Source organism: Myxocyprinus asiaticus, chromosome 37, assembly GCF_019703515.2.
Source record: "Myxocyprinus asiaticus isolate MX2 ecotype Aquarium Trade chromosome 37, UBuf_Myxa_2, whole genome shotgun sequence".
Taxonomy (NCBI): domain Eukaryota; kingdom Metazoa; phylum Chordata; class Actinopteri; order Cypriniformes; family Catostomidae; genus Myxocyprinus; species Myxocyprinus asiaticus.
This window is the reverse complement of record NC_059380.1, coordinates 101,925-121,374: the sequence shown is the minus strand read 5'-3', so window position 1 is coordinate 121,374 and position 19,450 is coordinate 101,925. Positions and strand designations below refer to the sequence as shown.

Here is a 19,450-nt window from a genome sequence, read left to right as displayed (position 1 = left end):
TTCATTTTTGGGGCTGTTGAGCTTCACAAGGATCAAAAAAGTACCATGAGAGTACTCCATATATGACTTAGCTTTGTGTGCGGAACAGACCCAAATTTAAGCGAAATTCACTGAAAATCCTTCACTATTTATTTCTAATATCCCAGATTGTGCAGGCTTGACATTAACGTGACAGAAACGCTGACGTTTAACGTTGTCCTCGTCAAACCTGGTGACACATCTTCATGCAGCATATTTGAATTGAAAGTGATTGCGAATGAGATTTGAGAGCCGCGACGGGTGCAATGATTTTTAGTGCACAAGTCATGTGAACTGTTTTTATGGTACTTTTAAAGTGTCATGAAACCCCTCTAGTTCAGTTCCAGTGATTCACACCTCACACTGAAAAAAGACTCTCGAAACGGGCAGGAAAATATGTAAAAATGTGTGCAGGAAGAGGGAGGATGGGAGGGGTCAAGAGCTATTTCCAAAAACACACAAACAGAGTTGAACATCACGTTATGAGTGGAGATGAAAACAAGAGCATTTTGGGGCACGGGGACAAAAGTGTAAAGAGAGATGACCATAGAACTGATCGCAAATCTGCAAAAAAGATTTGGATATTTTGTTCAAACCTTTGAGAAAGAGCTACACTGCTTTGAGTCTTCACATTCATTCATAGATATTTATTTTACAAGCAGTGTTTCGGGTTTAATACAAGTTCTGTTGTCAACATTTGTAGCATAATGTTAATTACCACAGAAAATAATTTAGACTAATCCATTTTATAAGGAAAAAAGTGCATGCAGTAAGGCACATACAATAAAACCATTCACAAAACATTAAACACACACTGTTTTTAAAAGTATAAGCACAATAATTAAGCATAAAATGTTTTAACATGACTCTAGTGTGATAAAATCACTTACAAACCTTGTCTGTTTAAAGTTATCCAGTATTTCAACTCCATTGTCATGATGATGTAACGCCGGTAAACCATGTTGCTGTAAATCCCAGAAACTTGATGTAAAGTAGAAAAAAAATAGAGTTGACATGACTTTGAGTTTTCTTTTTCATCATTGTCTACTGTTTTTGAACAAACCGTCGTGTAATCCTGTTTATGATCAGATGCACGGTGAGAAGATGCAATCGGTGAAGCTGTCTAAACGGAACAGTCTCCACAAATACACCTGGAATACACCGCTGCTTCATGTTTGGAGAGCAACATCGGCCGGCCCACAAACATGCTTGCTTCGGTGCGGTTCTGGACTGTGGTCCATTCTGACGTGTTCATGTTCACGATCCGACACACGGAGAAAGTACACGATGGAATCAGCGCTCTGTCTAACAGCCATAAACAGGATGTTTGGAGTGCAATTAGCAGAACTACAACCAAGAAACGCTCTCGTCGGTTCAGTTATGGACTGTGGTTCGTTTTGTGAAGTGATTTCAATCTGACAATGGTGTTTAGTGTAAAAGTCTGCCCTCATGTCTGTTTCGTGTGCTGTTGAAGTCTTACGTCTGCAGAACAGCTGTTACGTTCATGAGTTTGAATTCTCCGCTTTAATGTGAGCTCATGCATGAGGCAGCGCTGTGATTGGATGAAAGTGTTCCTTCTCATGGGAGAAACGCACAGAATCTACTGATGTACAGTTGAAGACAGAAGTTTACATACACTTTAGCCAAATACATTTAAACTCAGTTTTTCACAATTTCTGACATTTAATCATAGAAAACATTCCTTGTCTTTGGTCAGTTAGGATCACTACTTTATTTTAAGAATGTGAGATGTCAGAATAATAGTAGAGAGAATGATTTATTTCAGCTTTTATTTCTTTCATCACATTCCCAGTGGGTCAGAAGTTTACATACACTTTGTTAGTATTTGGTAGCATTGCCTTTAAATTGTTTAACTTGGGTCAAATGTTTTGGGTATCCTTCCACAAGCTTCTCACAATGAGTTGCTGGAATTTTGTCCCATTCCTCCAGACAGAACTGGTGTAACTGAGTCAGGTTTGTAGACCTCCTCGGATTAAGGTCAGGGCTTTGTGATGGGCACTCCAATACCTTGACTTTGTTGTCCTTAAGCCATTTTGGGGTAATTGTCCATTTGGAAGACCCATTTGCGACTGAGATTTAACTTCCTGACTGATGTCTTGAATGAATGAATGAATGTTACATTTATATAGTGCTTTTCTGACACTACACTCAAAGCGCTTTACACAGTGAACAGGGGACTCTTTTCGACCACCACCAGTGTCTTGAGATGTTATATATATCAATATATCCACATAATTTCCCTTCCTCATGATGCCATCTATTTTGTGAAGTGCACCAGTCCCTCCTGCAGCAAAGCACCCCCACAAAATGATGCTGCCACCCCCATGCTTCACGGTTGGGATGGTGTTCTTCACCCTTTTTCCTCCAAACATAACGATGGTCATTATGGCCAAACAGTTCAGTTTTTGTTTCATTAGACCAGAGGACATTTCTCCAAAAAGTAAGATCTTTGTCCCCATGTGCACTTGCAAACTGTAGTCTGGCTTTTTTATGGCAGTTTTGGAGCAGTGGCTCCTTCCTTTCAGATTATGACGATATAGGACTCATTTTACTGTGGATATAGATACTTGTCTACCTGTTTCCTCCAGCATCTTCACAAGGTCCTTTGCTGTTGTTCTGGGATTGATTTGCACTTTTTGCACCAAACTCCGTTCCTCTCTAGGAGACTGAATGCGTCTCCTTCCTGAGCGGTATGATGGCTGTGTGGTCCCATGGTGTTTATACTTGTGTACTATTGTTTGTACAGATGAACGTGGTACCTTCAGGCATTTGGAAATTGTTCCCAAGGATGAACCAGACTTGTGGAGGTCCACAATTTTTTTCTGAGGTCTTGTCTGATTTCTTTTGATTTTCCCATGATGTCAAGCAAAGAGGCACTGAGTTTGAAGATAGGCCTTAAATTACATCCACAGGAACACCTCCAATTCAGTACACCTCCTATCAGAAGCTAATTGGCTAATTGCTTGACATCATTTTCTGGAATTTTCCAAGCTGCTTAAAGGCACAGTTAACTTAGTGTATGTAAACTTCTGACCTACTGGAATTGTGATATAGTAAATTAAAAGTGAAACAGTCTGTCTGTAAACAATTGCTGGAAAAATTACTTGTGTCATGCACAAAGTAGATGTCCTAAACGACTTGCCAAAACAAAAGTTTGCTAATATTAAATCTGTGAAGTGGTTTAAAAATGAGTTTTAATGACTTCAACCTAAGTGTATGTACACTTCTGACTTCAACTGTACATGTGTTCTGTCCTACCAGTCATAACTCTGAGTTTACACGTATACCTCATTTTTGTGACGTTGCTTCTACTTTTGTTTTGAAACTGGAAGAACTAAATGGCCCAATAAAATGAAAAAAAAAAACAAACAAACAAAAAAAAAACACTTTCTCCTTATTAAAAAACATATTGAGTGTTATCATTGTTTTCAGTTATGTGCAACGTGTACATATCTGTTCACATCTCAAAAAATGTGTTTTTGGGTTTCATGATCTTTTAATGGTGCTTTTTGCCATTTTTTTGGAGCTCAGCAGCCCCTATCCCCAGTCTTCCTCTTTTGTGTTCCATAGCAGAAAGTCATATGGGTTTGGAATGACATGAGAGTGGGGAAATTATGACAGAAATTTCATTTTTGGGTGAACTATAACTATGAGTCACTTTGGTACGAAGGTTTGCCAAGAATATCAAAGTGAAGTATAAATGCATCCATTGGTTGTGTACTCAGACGTGCCCTCATCCAGACCAGACACTGACGGGGTTGGCATGCCTTTCACTGACTCATAGTACTGCTCATGTGAAACCACACACATACATACACACACACGCACACACACACACTCTCTCTCACACACACACACACACTCTCTCTCTCTCACACACACACACACACACACACACACACACTCTCTCTCACACACACACACACACACTCTCTCTCTCTCTCACACACACACACACACACACACACACACACACACAGCTTGACCTCAGAAGAGAACTTTGTTTTATCAATATTGGCTGGCTCTCTCAGCTCCATATGTTCCTGGTGCCCTTCACCTCATCAAGATCACAATGTTTCCACACAACATTGAACAATGTATATCAAACGTACACAGGGGAAAGTTTTAAAGGAACAGTTCATCCAAAAATGTAAATTCTGTGATCATTTACTCATGTCATTCTTTCTTATTTGGAGCGCAAATGGAGATTTTAACAGAATGTTCACGCTGCTCATTGCCATAAAACAAAAGCATATAGTGACACCATATAATACCATAGTGGAGCGTGAAGACATGCTGTATCAATGATGCTGAACGCTGTTAGTTCTCACATGTCTCATAACTGAATGTGACACAGTTTGAATGTATGCAAGCTCCGTTCCTCACACAAAGCTATCATACGGCTTCAGAAGATGTTGAGAATAGTGCACGAGTCATGTGGACAACGCTTATGATGCTTTTTTTTTCAATATTTATCTTTGTGTCTCTCTCTGTTTAACAGGGAATGGTATTTAAATGGCAATTACCTGGTGGTCATTGTGTCGTGCAGCGTCATCTTGCCATTGGCTTTAATGAAGCAGCTCGGTAAGTCTTACTAATTGAAGACACTTCTGCTCATGGCTGCCCGTCTGTTATTAACTGAATGCATCTGAGACATAATTATTATCATTTATTGCCTAATGAAATGTTAGTATAGTAGGTTTATTTCAGTTGATGGAGTTTCAGATTTGATTTGAAGGTGGAATCTGCTCACTTGAGACTGTTCATGAAAAACCTCTGGGAAAAAGTTAGGTACAATTACTGGCTCACCTGTGTGTGTGTCTGTGTGTGTGTGTGTCTGTGTGTCTGTGTGTGTGTGTGTGTGTGTGTCTGTGTGTGTGTGTGTGTGTCTCTGTGTCTGTGTGTCTGTCTGTCTGTCTGTGTGTGTGTGTGTGTGTCTTTGTGTGTGTGTGTGTGTGTCTTTGTGTGTGTGTGTGTGTGTGTGTGTGTTTGTCTTTGTGTGTGTGTGTGTTTGTCTTTGTGTTTCAGGGTACCTGGGCTACACCAGTGGTTTCTCTCTCAGTTGTATGGTCTTCTTCCTAATTGCGGTATGTTTTTACCCTTGTAGTTTACTAAAAAATTTAAATTCTGTCATTGTTTACTCAGCTTCATGTTGTTCCAAACCTGTATGACATACTTCTTTGGAACACAAAGTAGGGACTAAAAACAAAATGATTTTAATTTTGGTTCGTTCCGAGCAAAAACTGTATTTTTTTGTTCTGGTTCAGAAGTTCTGAAGCTTCCTTTCCAAATGGTTACCGGTTAGAATAAAATAAAAGAATGGTTAATAATGTTCTTTTTTAAATGACAGTACTCCGCTGAGGGGTCAGTGAAATACCAGTTGCAGTGTTGTCAGAGAAAAACAAGAGGAACAAGCAACCTGTTCTGGAAAAACAAGCCCAAAATATACCACTTGCCTCACCAAAATAAGTGACAATAAGCAATAGATTTTCTTCCTGTGTGGTGGATTTATCAGCATAGAAATTATAACAAGCAAACAGTTAATTAACAGTTAGTAACAAATGTACTTTTTTCTCCCAATTTGGAATGGCCAATTCCCAATGTGCTTTTAAGTCCTCATGGTGTCGTAGTGACTCACCTCAATCCGGGTGGTGGAGGACGAATCTCAGTTGCCTCCACATCTGAGACCGTCAACCCGCGCATCTTATCACGTAACTTGTTGAGCGCGTTGCCATGGAGACATAGCACGTGTGGAGGCTTCATGCCATCCACTGCGGCAACCACGCTCAACTCACCACGCACCCCACTGAGAAAGAACCACATTATAGCGACCACGAGGAGGTAACCCCATGTGACTCTACCCTCCCTAGCAACCTGGCCAATTTGGTTGCTTAGGAGACCTGGCTGCAGTCACTCAGCACACCCTGGATTCAAACTAGCGAACTCCAGGTGTGGTAGCAAGCGTCTTTACCACTGAGCTTTACCTTTGCTAATGTTTTGTATGTGGATTAGCAGTGCATGTATACAGTATATAGTAATTATACATAGTTGTTAAAAAGGTCTTCATTCACAGAATGCTTCATGCACAACGGGCAGTTACACAAAGAAATGTGTGATGCAGCAGTTTCCTTCAGGATAAAAGCACATGCTTCATTTTTACGGGCAACATGAAGTGGTGTAGTTTCCAAAAAAATTACTACGATAAACTCTTTGGCCTTTAGTTTCATAAAAAAATGATCGGAAACAAAATTAACCGGTTAGAACCGGTTACCAGCATTAAAAAATAACATTTTCACTCTGGAAGTGTTTGGTTTTCGTTCCTTGAACCATTTTTAGTCCGTGAACAAAAGAACATATATTGCACAAAGAGTGATCTTTTCCTTACAACAGAAATTGGTTCTTGTCCATCTCATCGTTGATGTCAAATCTGGCATGATGTGTCTTCACACGTCATATTTGAATTGAATGAGACTGAGAGCTATGGCAGTTTGTGAGTGAATAATTATTTAAAGTTTGGTCTTTAGCTCACACAAAATATCCTCGTGCCATATGGACCCGACCTAACCCTTATGGTGCTTTTCTGTCATTATTAAAATGATCACTCTGCACATTCTGCAGTATACTGTATACTGTGTATTGTTTTGTGTTCCATGGAAAGAAGAAAGTCAAATGAGTTTGGAAAAACATGAGGGTGAATAATTGTTTCATTCAGTCACATGCTGTTTCATATTCTCATAGTGATGAAATATTCTGCTTCTTTGAAATTACTCTCTGAATTATGTGCTGAGAGTGTGAAAATTACTATTTAAACTTGATGCACTTTTTTTTCAGTTATCAGCTTATAAGTCTTAGAATTATTGTGTGTTTGTGTGTGTGTGTGTGTGTGTGTGTGTGTGTGTGTCGAATATTTTTAGAGTTTGTGTTTGGTGGACCTCACTGACCTAGTTTTTGAATGAGAGGTTTAATCTGTGCACACAGCTCTAGCCCCACTTGTGTGTGTGTGTGTGTGTGTGTGTGTGTGTGTGTGTGTGTGTGTGTCTTCACACTGAATTTGTAAAGCCATCTAGTCTTCAAACCATCCTCTGCTCTCAATTCATCCCTGCTGTGTTTGGGACGAACACCAAATGAATGGACACAAAATTGCAACAATGCCACCCCAAATTTCTCTCTCCCATCCAATTGGGTATGTGATACTCACTCATAAACCCCATTAAATGCAGAGAAGTGTAGCCATTGTGCTTAAAGGGATCTTTTGAAATAAAAGCATACATGTTTTTGTGTCAAAGTACTGTAAGTTTTAGAACACAAATATTTATTTCCCAGTCCAAAAAGACAAAGCTGCAAAAGTGGTTCCTTTTGAAAACTTTGACTTTCTGACATCCAGACAAATTAACACATGACCACACACATTTATTTGTTATTGATGCATATCACAGTGTTTACAGTTTTCAGGGGTATCAATCTAAAGATGTTTTAATTTTAGTTCTAAAAGTGTATTTTAATATAAAAAAATCACATAATTCTCCTTTAAGTATAGCAGCAGAAGAACTGCTGAGAAGACTAAAATGTGTTGATGTGTGTGAAAGCTTGTGCTGTTTGTGTGTGTGTGTATGTGTGTGTTTGTGTGTGTGTGTGTGTTTGTGTGAGCTGTTTGTATGTGTGTGTGAATGAGTGTCTGTGTGTGTGTGTGAGTGTGTGTGTGTGTGTGTGTGTGTGAATGAGTGTCTGTTTGTGTGTGAGTTTGTGTGTGTGTGTGAGTGTGTGTGTGTGTGTGAATGAGTGTCTGTGTGTGTGTGTGAGTGTGTGTGTGTGAGTTTGTGTGGTGTGTGTGTGTGTGTGTGTGTGTGTGTGTGTGTGTGTGTGTGTGTGTGTGAGAGTGTGTGTGTGTGTGTGAATGAGTGTCTGTGTTTGTGTGTGAGTGTGTGTGTGTGTGTGTGTGTGAATGAGTGTCTGTGTGTGTGTGAGTTTGTGTGTGTGTGTGTGAATGAGTGTCTGTGTGTTTGTGTGTGTGTGTGTGTGTGTGAGTGTGTGTGTGTGTGTGTGTGTGTGTGTGTGTGTGTGTGTGGCACCTGCAGATCTTTCTGAAAAATCACAACGTTAGTTTATTTTCAACAAGATCATTTCAGTCTCTAAACAGTTTGAGCAGCACTTTTCAGCACTGAATGTTTTATAAATCTGTCTCAATGTTGTGCAGCTGCATAAAGAGACTGTTATTGAAGGAAGGAATCATTAAAAACTATATGTGACACAACAGCAAACCTGCATCCCATGAGTAAGTGCAGAAATGTGTAGTTACTCATTTGAAATGAAAGGCTGTTCACATTAAAGTCTCAAAGGCACGACAGCAAAGATCCGGCTGAGAGTGAAATGAAAAACCCAATTATGACTGTTTTGGCACAGTAAACTTGGCCAACTTTATAAGTGGACCACAGGAAAAAATATAATAATAAAAAGATGATACGACTCCTTTAAAGAATCATTGTGAGATCAGAGCAACTTGTGCAAGCATATCTCCTCTCCTTCCAGGTGATCTATAAGAAGTTCCATGTGCCTTGTCCATTCGTTGAGTTTGCCTATAACAGGACGGTGGTGGGTTTTAACACAAGTGTGGCGGCTGACCCCGGAGGAGTGGAGATGACCCCTGAGAGTGACACTGTCTGCACCCCCCGCCTGTTTAACCTCAACTCACAGGTGTGTCATTAAATCGCTCCACCCTTCATCGAAACACTGAAATCATGTGGGAAATTCACTTTCTTATGATGTATCTTTTTTTTTATTTGTGTATTAAGCTGTTTCAAATTAACCGTTTAATGACTTTTACATTTACATTTATTCCTTTAGCAGATACTTTTATCCAAAGTGCTGCATCCCAAGCTATGAAAGAGCAATTTTTGAGCAATAACAGAGTCTCTCTGTAGATTCAGTGAATTGAGTCTGATTTATTCCTGTAGTATTCATCTCACACATGTGCTTGTGCAGTTTTCCCACATATGTTCTCGTGTCATAATGTGTGTGTTGTTGGTGGTGTTAGACTCAGTCCGTCTCTGTGCACAGAACTGGCATTCCTAATCAGGTCGAGCCTAAGCTCCATCCAAGACTCACTGAATCACAGCTACAATTAGCTCTCTGTAATGTGCCGCAGTGTTTAATGGACTTTAAAGTGTGGGCTTTGGGTTGCCGCTGTGGTATCCATGGTGACGTGACGTGCTCTGATCTGTGTGTTTTTAAACAGACGGCCTACACGGTTCCCATCCTGGCGTTCGCATTTGTGTGCCACCCTGAGGTGCTGCCAATTTACACGGAGCTGCGCAAGTAGGTGGCAAGTTCTTACAGCGGATCGGGCATGAGTCACACTGTGCACATGGATGTTATTATATCATGTATTCTGTTGCTTCTGCTTCACTGTCCTGAGAACTGTGTGTGTGTGCTTTGACCAGTCTACAATCAGTATACATTAGAGCAGGACTATTCAAGAAGAGTTCATCTCCGAGCTTAATCAGACACACCTGAACCAGCAGGTCTTCAGGATTACTTTACAGGCAGGTGTGTTAGATCATGCAGGTCAACAGAATTGAATAGAGATGCATTAGAGTATATGTTAGAATTAAAGAAGTATTCAGTATTCTGTGTAAATGTTCTTTAAAGCTGAAGTGTGTCATTTCTGAGCCACGAGCTTCACCAACCGTTTTCAGACAAGTTTCCTAAACATTCCCCCATCTTCTATTGGTCAGCCAAACAGATAGCCCCACCCCAAACTGATGTCATTGTTTGGGTTAACAGGTGTGTTTGACTTGAACGGCACCTTGCCTTACTGATCGGCCAGTTGGAAGTTGAAAAGACTCAAGTCGGACACTTTTGTGCTTCCCATCAGTGACGGATCACGTGATGTTTGTTTTTTTTACTTTATTGCAGACAAAGTGGAATTCAGATAGACAGATGTTTGAATTTTACATGTAAGAACCAGAAACATTATTCATTTGAAAAGGTTATGTGCTGCTTCATACAGTATCTGCTGTGTGTACAAGAAGAAAGTCAACTAAAAGTCTGAATTATTTTAATACCAATAAAGGAGTCAGGATCGGTCTGTGCAGCGCTGCATGAAGTCAAACACACCTCATTGTCATGTTGCTGTCGGGCTGGTCAGGATTCCCAAACAAACAGGACAATGTTTTGATGGCAATAGTCAGTGTTAAAAAAATCATCCTGCACATGACTTCCTTACAGTTGACTCTGCATATTAAGCTGGAGAAGGAGAAAGTATTTCAACATCCAAAAAATATCACACTTCACCTGTATAATGAGTAGAAAAGGGCAAATCATGAGAACTCAAAGTGGTGACCAGAACATTAACCCATACAACAGATTTTCAGAAAGACTGAAGGATGAACATTTTGAGTGCGTTCAGTGTCGGTTGTCACATCATTATATTCTCTGATTTCAGCCCCACCAAGACAAAGATGCAGCACGTATCCAACATCTCCATTTGCGTCATGTACGTCATGTATTTCCTGGCTGCTCTGTTCGGATATCTGACCTTCAACGGTGAGGCTTGTAGTTACTCATCGTACCATCATTCCTCCCCTTCTGTCTTTCTTGCACACATATTGAAAAGGTTATATAGGATTTGTCTTTACCTGTGAATGCAGTGCTCTGTACTAACCAAACTAGCATTGTTACAGCTTATAATTTCAACAGAGCGTCATGTCAAATAGTAATGTTGATGTATTATATCCTCCTGATAAGAGCTCATTCTCTGCCTGCTGATGTCACAGATCTGAGTCTCTGATTGAATCAAGAGTTAGTGTTTGCGCTCCCTCTAGTGTTCAGTGTGTGTTAATGACAATCATGACCACTGCCAGCTGCAAACCTAATGAGGAATGTGACATCATTTCCTGCCTTCTTATTGAATGAACTTTTAAATATGCTATCATGTTTAAATGTAAATTGTGTATGTGTGTAGAAAATGTGGAAGCTGAGCTGTTGCACACTTACAGTCGGATCGACCCGTATGACACACTCATCCTGTGTGTTCGTCTGGCTGTGCTGACCGCTGTCACACTCACTGTGCCCATCGTCCTGTTTCCTGTGAGTCACACAAACGCATACACACACACAGACACAGATACACACACACACACACACACACACAAACACATGCACACACACAGACACACACACACAAATACACACACACACACACACACACACACACACACGCACACACACTTACACAAACACATACGCACACACACACACACACAGACACACCCACCCACACACACACACAAATACACACACACAGACACATACATACATACATACACAGACACAGATACACACACACAAACACATACGCACACACACACACACACTTACACAAACACATGCACACACACCCACCCACAAACACACACACACACAAATACACACTCACAGATACACAAGCACAGACACAAATACACACACACACACATACACACAAATACACACACACACACACATACACACACACAGATACACACGCACACACACATACACACAAATACACACACACACACACACACACAGATACACACGCACAGATACACACGCACAGACACATGCAAAACATGATTTGGCTGATTTATGAGCCCTTCAGATAGTGAGGAGGACTGCTGAAAATGTCCTCACAAGAAAAAACTAGTCGTCACAGCTGTGATGGAGTTTCTAATCGAGTCACAGTTCATTTGGCTCTTTTTTCTCTTCTGACACTCGTAATCCAGCACTCACTGTTTTTGTCGTCTAATGGAAAGTTGTGGTTATGTGCAAAAATAATATTTGCCCATGCACCGCTATAGTGTATTTCCTGTTCCTAACCCAACTATCTTTTGGCTCGTGTCCTGTATTTCCAGTTAGGATTTGATGGCGGATGATTTTCCGGTGGCTGACTGGTTTCAGTTCTTTGTTTTTCTGTCTTTTCTCAGGTAAGAAGAGCAATTCAGCAGCTGTTCTTTGCAAATAAAACCTTCTGGTGGCCCCGTCACATCGCAATAGCCGTCAGTCTGCTCTCCCTCATCAACCTACTGGTCATATTCGCCCCAAACATCCTGGGCATCTTTGGGATCATTGGTGAATTTTCTTTCTTTCTTTTTTAATAAACCCCTGGAATCCCATGATGTGTTTACACCACAGTTTCTCTAGTAGTTAACTGTGGTTGTGAGTTGTACAGACCCACCTCAGAGAAGAATGCATGTTATTGTGGAGTGTGAGAGACATGATGTGAATGGAGTATGAAGGTCTATGTTAACAATAAATGAGCATATGCATGTGTTTATATCACCGCAGGGGCTACGTCAGCGCCGTGCCTCATCTTTATATTTCCGGCTGTGTTTTACATTCGCATTGTGCCCGAGGAAGAGGAACCAATCCGCTCTGTGCCGAAAATCCTCGTAAGTACTTTTAGACGTTTTCACTTCCTCTCTGTCCATCCACAATGGGATCTAATTTTTTACTTTGTCCTGGAATGTAGAGGTTTTGATAGCTTTCTCACAATGAACGGGAGATTTCATGAAAACTAATCATGCAAAGAGCTGTGTAAATCCCTCAGGTCAGTTGCAGACGTGTGACCCGAAACCATTGTAAACGAGTTACGCTCAAGTTACAGCTGTAGTTGTATGCAATAGATGAAACTAGAAAAAGAAAAAGCAAATAAAATAAAATCCATTTTTCAAACACCTCCCTTATCTCTACTCTCAACTGGTAGAATCTAGGTAAGTTAGGCAGATGCCAACATTGACAGGTTGCATGACAAAAAACAAATCAAATCTAGACTAAATTAAATATTATATTATGTACAGATTCACCACAATTTGAGCAGTGAATTATCGGCTGCTGAGAGCATCAAAATTCAAGACACGTTCACAAACCAAAATTGTCCATTTTTCGATTCAGTTTGTGTCAGGTTCAATATGTTGTTGTGCCTGTGCAGTTCATGGTAATATTCATAAATGTAATGTTTCATTTTTTTTTTTTACTTTTATACGATAAGTGTATACATGTTTGTTACTGTGTTTCGTCACCACTTGATGTCCAGTGTAAAAGTCCTGAAGCAAAAGCAGTTTACAGGTATTTCTGATCAAATCTAGATTCAGCTTTTGACATGCAGAATTTGAGGTTTGTAAATTCGAGGGTACTCGGTAGTAATCTTATTTCTTGAATGACTTAAATCACATATATGATTCGTGACTTTGCCAGCAGTGTTAATGTTATCTCTCTCTCTTTTATAGGCTGCTTGCTTCGCCTTGTTAGGAGTCTTATTTATGATAATGAGTCTGAGCTTCATCATCATTGATTGGACGTCCGGCAACAGCAAAGGAAACAGTGGTCATTAGGCCCTCTAATGGTTTATGCTTTTTTAATTTTAATATTTTGATTATTTGGGATCAGTAGTTCATGGATTTCCAGTATGGCCCCTATTAACAGATTCTTTGATTTAGTTGAACCTGTCATAGTCAGTCAATGTTTTATTTGATCTCGTGACTTGCATGTGCTGTGTAGCTCTGTTGTCATGTGGGTGGCGTCCCATCTCAGGCTGGCATTAATTCTATTCAATTGCCACCCGTTTTCAAAAAGGAAATATTCAGTGTAAAATATTTTGATGATTCAGTTTTAGTGTTTGCAGATGCAGCACATGAACACCCACAATTCCTGTGCCATAGGAGCAGCACATGCAGTTTACATGCAACAGAGTTTGCAAACAAAAGGGATTCTGCATTCTTACCAAACAGATTCACAAGGCCTAGTTCCTGTCTGAGTTTAGTTTCCAGCGTCCCCCCTTTTCATATTAGGACCTTTTACCTTTGCCCTTTGGCCACATTCATCAAAAGATCTTATAGTAACTGCTCATTTATAACAGGAGCACAGGTGGTTATTAAGTGTGATGTCATCATATCTTATCTTACATACAGCAATACTCTGTGCAATAGCTGTGAGATATCCAACACTGAAGGCTGCTGAGAGGTCAAGAGTTCATTGCCATGGCGACACATGACCTGTCTGCAGTCTGTTACACAATTTCAAATGTATGCAAATTGTATGTATAGTACAACAGATACATTGTACATGTCACATTTTTATATGGATTTATAATTTGTATCCTTTCTACAATATTTAGTGATATAAATGAGCATAAATATATAATGATATATAGAGAAGATATTCTCGATCACATCTCTGTACAGTAAAGTGCCATCTTCAACAGATTCAGATAGAAAACATGAATTATCCAAATGGCTTCATTAATGACAAATATTTTGAATATTTTTTATGAATACTGCTTGTTGTATTGGGAACGCACCGATTGAAAAGCACAGTTAATCGTAACGTTCGTTTATTATGATCTCTTATGAGTCCTGCTGATTGACGGATCTTGAAACCAAAAACAACAATATTCACAGGGTCCTCTCCTAAACTGGAGAAACAAATGTGATGCATTGATGCATGTAAACTCAGCAGACAGCAGACAGGGTTGATGTTGCCTAAAGTAAAGCTGGTCTGTGTTAAACTACACTGTAATTTCAAAGGGATTGATCATTCAGAAATGAACATTTTGTCTCTGGAACTGAAAAGGAGATGTTACACAGAATGTTAGCTTCAGTCACCATTCACTATCATTGGATGAAAGAGAAAGATGCAGGATGAGTCTCTAACATTCTGCCTAATATCTGTGTTTGAGTAAATGAGGACAGAATTGTCATTTTTGGGTGATCTATCCCTTTAACTTTAACTTTTAGATGTGGTTGAGAAAGAGATTGTTAGTCGAGTGGACAGATGGTTTTGAAGGGTTTCCACACAGGGTCATCTGGTGATTATTGATACTTTAAACTGTAGCACTTTCAGTTGAAGCACATCTCCCTCTCAGTCCCTTACAACTGATGACATAATTATAGATTAATATATTTTTAGACAGTTATGATCAGTTTATGCACAACTAACTGTAAATTGTATAAAGAAAAAAGCGTAATGTGTGGATGTCTAACATGGTACATGAATATTTTAATCTTTTAATCTCTTGAAAATCATCATCCTATAATCAAGCACTTACTGGCCCTATGTGTGTGCGTGTGCGTGTGTCTGTGTGTGCGTGTGTCTGTGTGTGCGTGTGTGTGCATGTGTGTGTGTGTGCGCGCGTGTGTGTCTGTGTGTGCATGTGTGTTTGCGTGCGTGCGTGAGTGTGTGTGTGCGTGCATGTGCGTGCATGTGTGTGTGTGTGTGTGTGTGTGTGTGTGTGTGTGTGTGTGTGTCTGTGTGTGTGCGCATGTGTGCGCGTGTGTCTGTGTGTGTGTGTGTCTGTGTGTGCATGTGTGTTTGCGTGCGTGCGTGAGTGTGTGTGTGCGTGCATATGTGTGCGTGTGTGTGTGTGTGTGTCTGTGTGTGTGCGCATGTGTGCGCGTGTGTCTGTGTGTGTGTGTGTGTCTGTGTGTGCATGTGTGTTTGCGTGCGTGCGTGAGTGTGTGTGTGCGTGCATGTGCGTGCATGTGCGTGTGTGTGTGTGTCTGTGTGTGTGTGTGTGTCTGTGTGTGCATGTGTGTTTGCGTGCGTGCGTGAGTGTGTGTGTGCGTGCATGTGTGTGTGTGTGTGTGTGTGTGTGTGTGTGTGTGTGTGTGCGTGTGTGTGTCTGTGTGTGTGCGCATGTGCGTGTGTGTGTCTGTGTGTGTGCGCATGTGTGCGCGTGTGTCTGTGTGTGTGTGTGTGTGTGTGTGTGTGTGTGTGTGTGCATGTGTGTGTTTGTGTGTGTGTTCTCCACTTCTCGTTTATGGATAAAGAAGTTTCAGTCAGTGAATGTACTGTAATGGATTATAAGATGTCTAAATGAGATGTGCATTTAAATTGTGGTACTTTTTATATAAATTTTGTCTGTTTAATCAAGGGTAGAGTTGCCACACTTCTAGAGAACTGATCATATCTTGGCATCTTTTTACAGTATTTTAAATGTAGCGATGCTGCATCAAGGGCCTGTCAGTGTCACACAGCAAAAGTGCTGTAATATATCTGAACTTCCTTCAAAATATTTATCTTTTTTGGACCTTTAAAAACAATGAGTTTTCTCTCCTGTTTCTCAAAGCCAGATCATTTCCTTTATTGTGGTATTTTGGGGATACATGGAGAAATGTATGATTTATTGATAGCATGGGGTTAGGGTTTGATTATTAACACAACCTGATGAGATCATTGTGTATTAATTGTATGTTGTGGTGATGGTGAGATGTTTTCTGTAGTGTTGTATTGCCTCACAGATCAATGTGGTTTCTCAAGCACAAATGTGTCCCCTCATTTCAGCTCTGTGTGTGTGTGTGTGTGCCAGTTATTAAAGAACTGCCAGTACTTCCTTCCCTCATTAAATATACAGCAGCAGTGATTCCTGATTGCTCTAAAGGCTTGTTTAAATGTAGAGGGGTGAATCCACGTCACATTACACCCCACCATCAGAAGAATTTTTTTTTATTACATTCTGCGTGAAGAAAATGAAGCCTGTTTTTAGAATCATTAAGATTTAGTGTATTATACATAATTTCCAGGACAATTCAGCATATTTATCTAACTTCTCATTATCATAATGGGGATTTTTGTAATTCTTAATGATGATTCTCTTGAGATACTCATTGTTTCTGTAATAGTTAATTATTACAGTACAGACTATTGTCCATTCACCATAGTCCTATAATTAGGTTCATTTTCTTTTTGCAAAATACAATTTCTTATTTCTTCAGATCTTGGGGTGAAATAGACCCACACATGTTCTTGACAGGTTTTGTGAGATTATTATAGTGATTCCAGTGATTGGTGATGTTGGTGATTATTTTGTTTTAGTAGAGAGGAATAATGATTTTATGATGAAGGTAGTTTATGTTAAACTATAAGATCTTATTAAATGTATCATGTAGCACATGAGGAATCTGAATTATATGAAATGTTTATAAACACTGTTCCATCTACAAAGTCAAATCACAGTAACTGTAAGCAGACGGTTGTTTAGCTGTGGTGCAGCGTTATCAGCCCCATAATGCTCTGCTTCTGTCCCCATCACACAGCTTTATTTGTGCTTTAAACACTATTATATGATCACCAGATCTGCAACATATCACAAGAGAGCAAAAGAGGGAAGAATTTTTAATTGTCCATTTACCAGCTGTGTCCAGTCAGCGTAATGTTTTCCTTTTGATGTAATAAAAATGTCATCGTCGTTTGTAACAGTTTGTATGAATTCATTACTTACATGACAGCATTTATACATAATGTACATAAATGTAATCCCTTTATATTATAAACACATCTATAGTTTGGATATTGTAAATGGTGAGATGATGTTGAGTCAGATGATTAAAACATAATAATTTTTAAAAAGCCAGTTTATGTCTTTCTTTATCCTCAGTATGGAGTACATTGCTGGCAGTTAATGTGCCATAAACAATGTTGAAATAAAATATATATATTCTTTCAGTCTTGATTGATTTTACAGTGCGTGATGTGAGTGTATGTCTGTCTGTGTGGAATACTCTATTGATTCGGCAGGAATCAGATTTCAGGGACATCTGTAGTTACTAGGATCAAACCTATAATGTTTGACAGTATGGTGTTTACCTCCATCACCAGCATACTTTGTATTGTTCCCTTTTTGCTAACTGTGATGATGAGGAGGGTGTGGCCGGCGCTGAATCAGCTGATCAGCAGGAGAACAAGATAAAGGGGAGCCGGAGGCGCCAGTTCAAGAGAGAGAGACACGCAGCAATGCTGCATGTGTGTCTGTGTCCTTATGTTTTATGTTGTTTTAAGTTCATTTATATCATTTAAGTTTATGTTGACTGTTCAGCCAGTTCCCGCCTCCTCCTTGCCCATCCTTTAACTGTTACAGTGGTGCCGAAACCCAAGAGGGAGGAGGGATGTGCTGTCACGGAGTCCTTGCCACTGCTTTCTGCCAGGGGAGCGAAGGAGTGGTTGAGGACCGGCAAGCAAGTTCTTTTCTCTCTCTGCACCACGGCCTGGCCACACCCTCCTCCTCGTCACATTCCTCCCCCGCCCGATTCAGGCCGGGGCACCACTGGACTGACTTACTCCCCCGCCCCCATCTCTGGAGGGGAGATGCTGCCCTTCTGGCCATCCTTCCTCCCTCCTGGGTTTTGGCACCACTGTAACAGTTAAAGGATGGGCAAGGAGGAGGCAGGAACCGGCTGAACAGTCAACGTAAAGTTTAATGATATAAATGAACTTAAAACAATATAAAACAGCGCGGCCACGTGTGTCTCTCTCTCCAACTTGCACCTCCGGCTCCCCTTTATCTTACTCTCCTGCTGACCACCTGATTCAGTGCTGGTCATGCACCATCACGGCCTGGCCACGCCCCCCTCCTCGTCACATTAACTTTCCATTTACCTGTTAAACTGTTTATTTCAAAAATAGTTCCCTAAAAATGTTCATATGATTTGTTTTCCCTCCCTGTGATAAATGACAGACATTACAGTAAATCTCCCTCAAACAAATAATTTGCTGCACTGGCAAATACAGTTTGTACTGCACTGAAACCTATACAACCTGATAAATATGTTAAATTTCCAAAGAGATTTAATGCATATTACCTGAACAGCTGCATGTGTTTACTCCAACTAATAATTTTTGGTTCCCAGAACGTTCTGGGAACGTTAGTTTATGGTTATAAAATATACTACCTAAAGACAACATTCTTAGAATGTTAGGAATTGATTCCCAAAAAAAAAAAAAAAAAAAAAGAACCAAACGGGAACCATACACTAACAATAGGGGAACATTTTGTGTTTGCTGGGACTGTACTGAAGTTTCATATATTTCCTCCACTTTATTAAGTTAATTATTAAGGAGAAGTTTGTTTCTGTTCACCTAAATCAGGTCAAACAGCAGGATGATTTCATGAAGTATTTCTCCATAAGTAAATGGTGCCAGTATCCTTTCAACTGTATCATATTCAGTGTTGTTTCAGTGTAGTGCCTCCGACTGGTTACATGCTGCTATGGGGATTTCATTTAAAATAGATCATTTTCTCTCTTTAAATACTATTGAATGAGACTGAACACATTTTAATATATATTTTAAGGCTCTTACCCACAACTGGCGGTTTTTAGCTATTTAAATGTTCAGACAAAACACCTGAAAATACACAAAATACCTTTTACAATAACATACAATTAGATAAACGTTGGGCTGGTTTTAAGTACATTAATTTTAATAAAATAAATTTTCAAAAATGACAAATTATTACAGCTGGAGAATTATTTTGTATTTAGGATAACTGTTTTAAATCAATTGGAAACAAGAATCTAAAGTGATCCAGTTAATCTCATACAGGGTAACTCGAATGATCAGCAAACATGTAGAACATCTCTTTTGTTGTTCATCTATATCA

The 19,450-nt window shown here is 39.8% G+C and overlaps 1 protein-coding gene across 2 annotated transcripts in view; it reads left to right on the top strand.

Moving 5' to 3' along the window:
• Nucleotides 1–17,478, top strand: part of LOC127427816 (sodium-coupled neutral amino acid transporter 3-like) — a 64,873-nt gene extending 47,395 nt beyond the window's left edge. For both annotated transcript variants that reach the window (XM_051675622.1, XM_051675620.1), the window contains 9 exons: nt 4,541–4,623; nt 5,068–5,126; nt 8,566–8,730; nt 9,272–9,351; nt 10,481–10,581; nt 11,000–11,124; nt 12,003–12,147; nt 12,364–12,467; nt 13,305–17,478. In XM_051675622.1, coding sequence (XP_051531582.1) covers nt 4,541–4,623; nt 5,068–5,126; nt 8,566–8,730; nt 9,272–9,351; nt 10,481–10,581; nt 11,000–11,124; nt 12,003–12,147; nt 12,364–12,467; nt 13,305–13,409 — 967 coding nt within the window. In that variant the 3' untranslated portion in view covers nt 13,410–17,478. The remainder of the gene's footprint in view (nt 1–4,540; nt 4,624–5,067; nt 5,127–8,565; nt 8,731–9,271; nt 9,352–10,480; nt 10,582–10,999; nt 11,125–12,002; nt 12,148–12,363; nt 12,468–13,304) is intronic.
• Nucleotides 17,479–19,450: the final 1,972 nt, after the last annotated feature.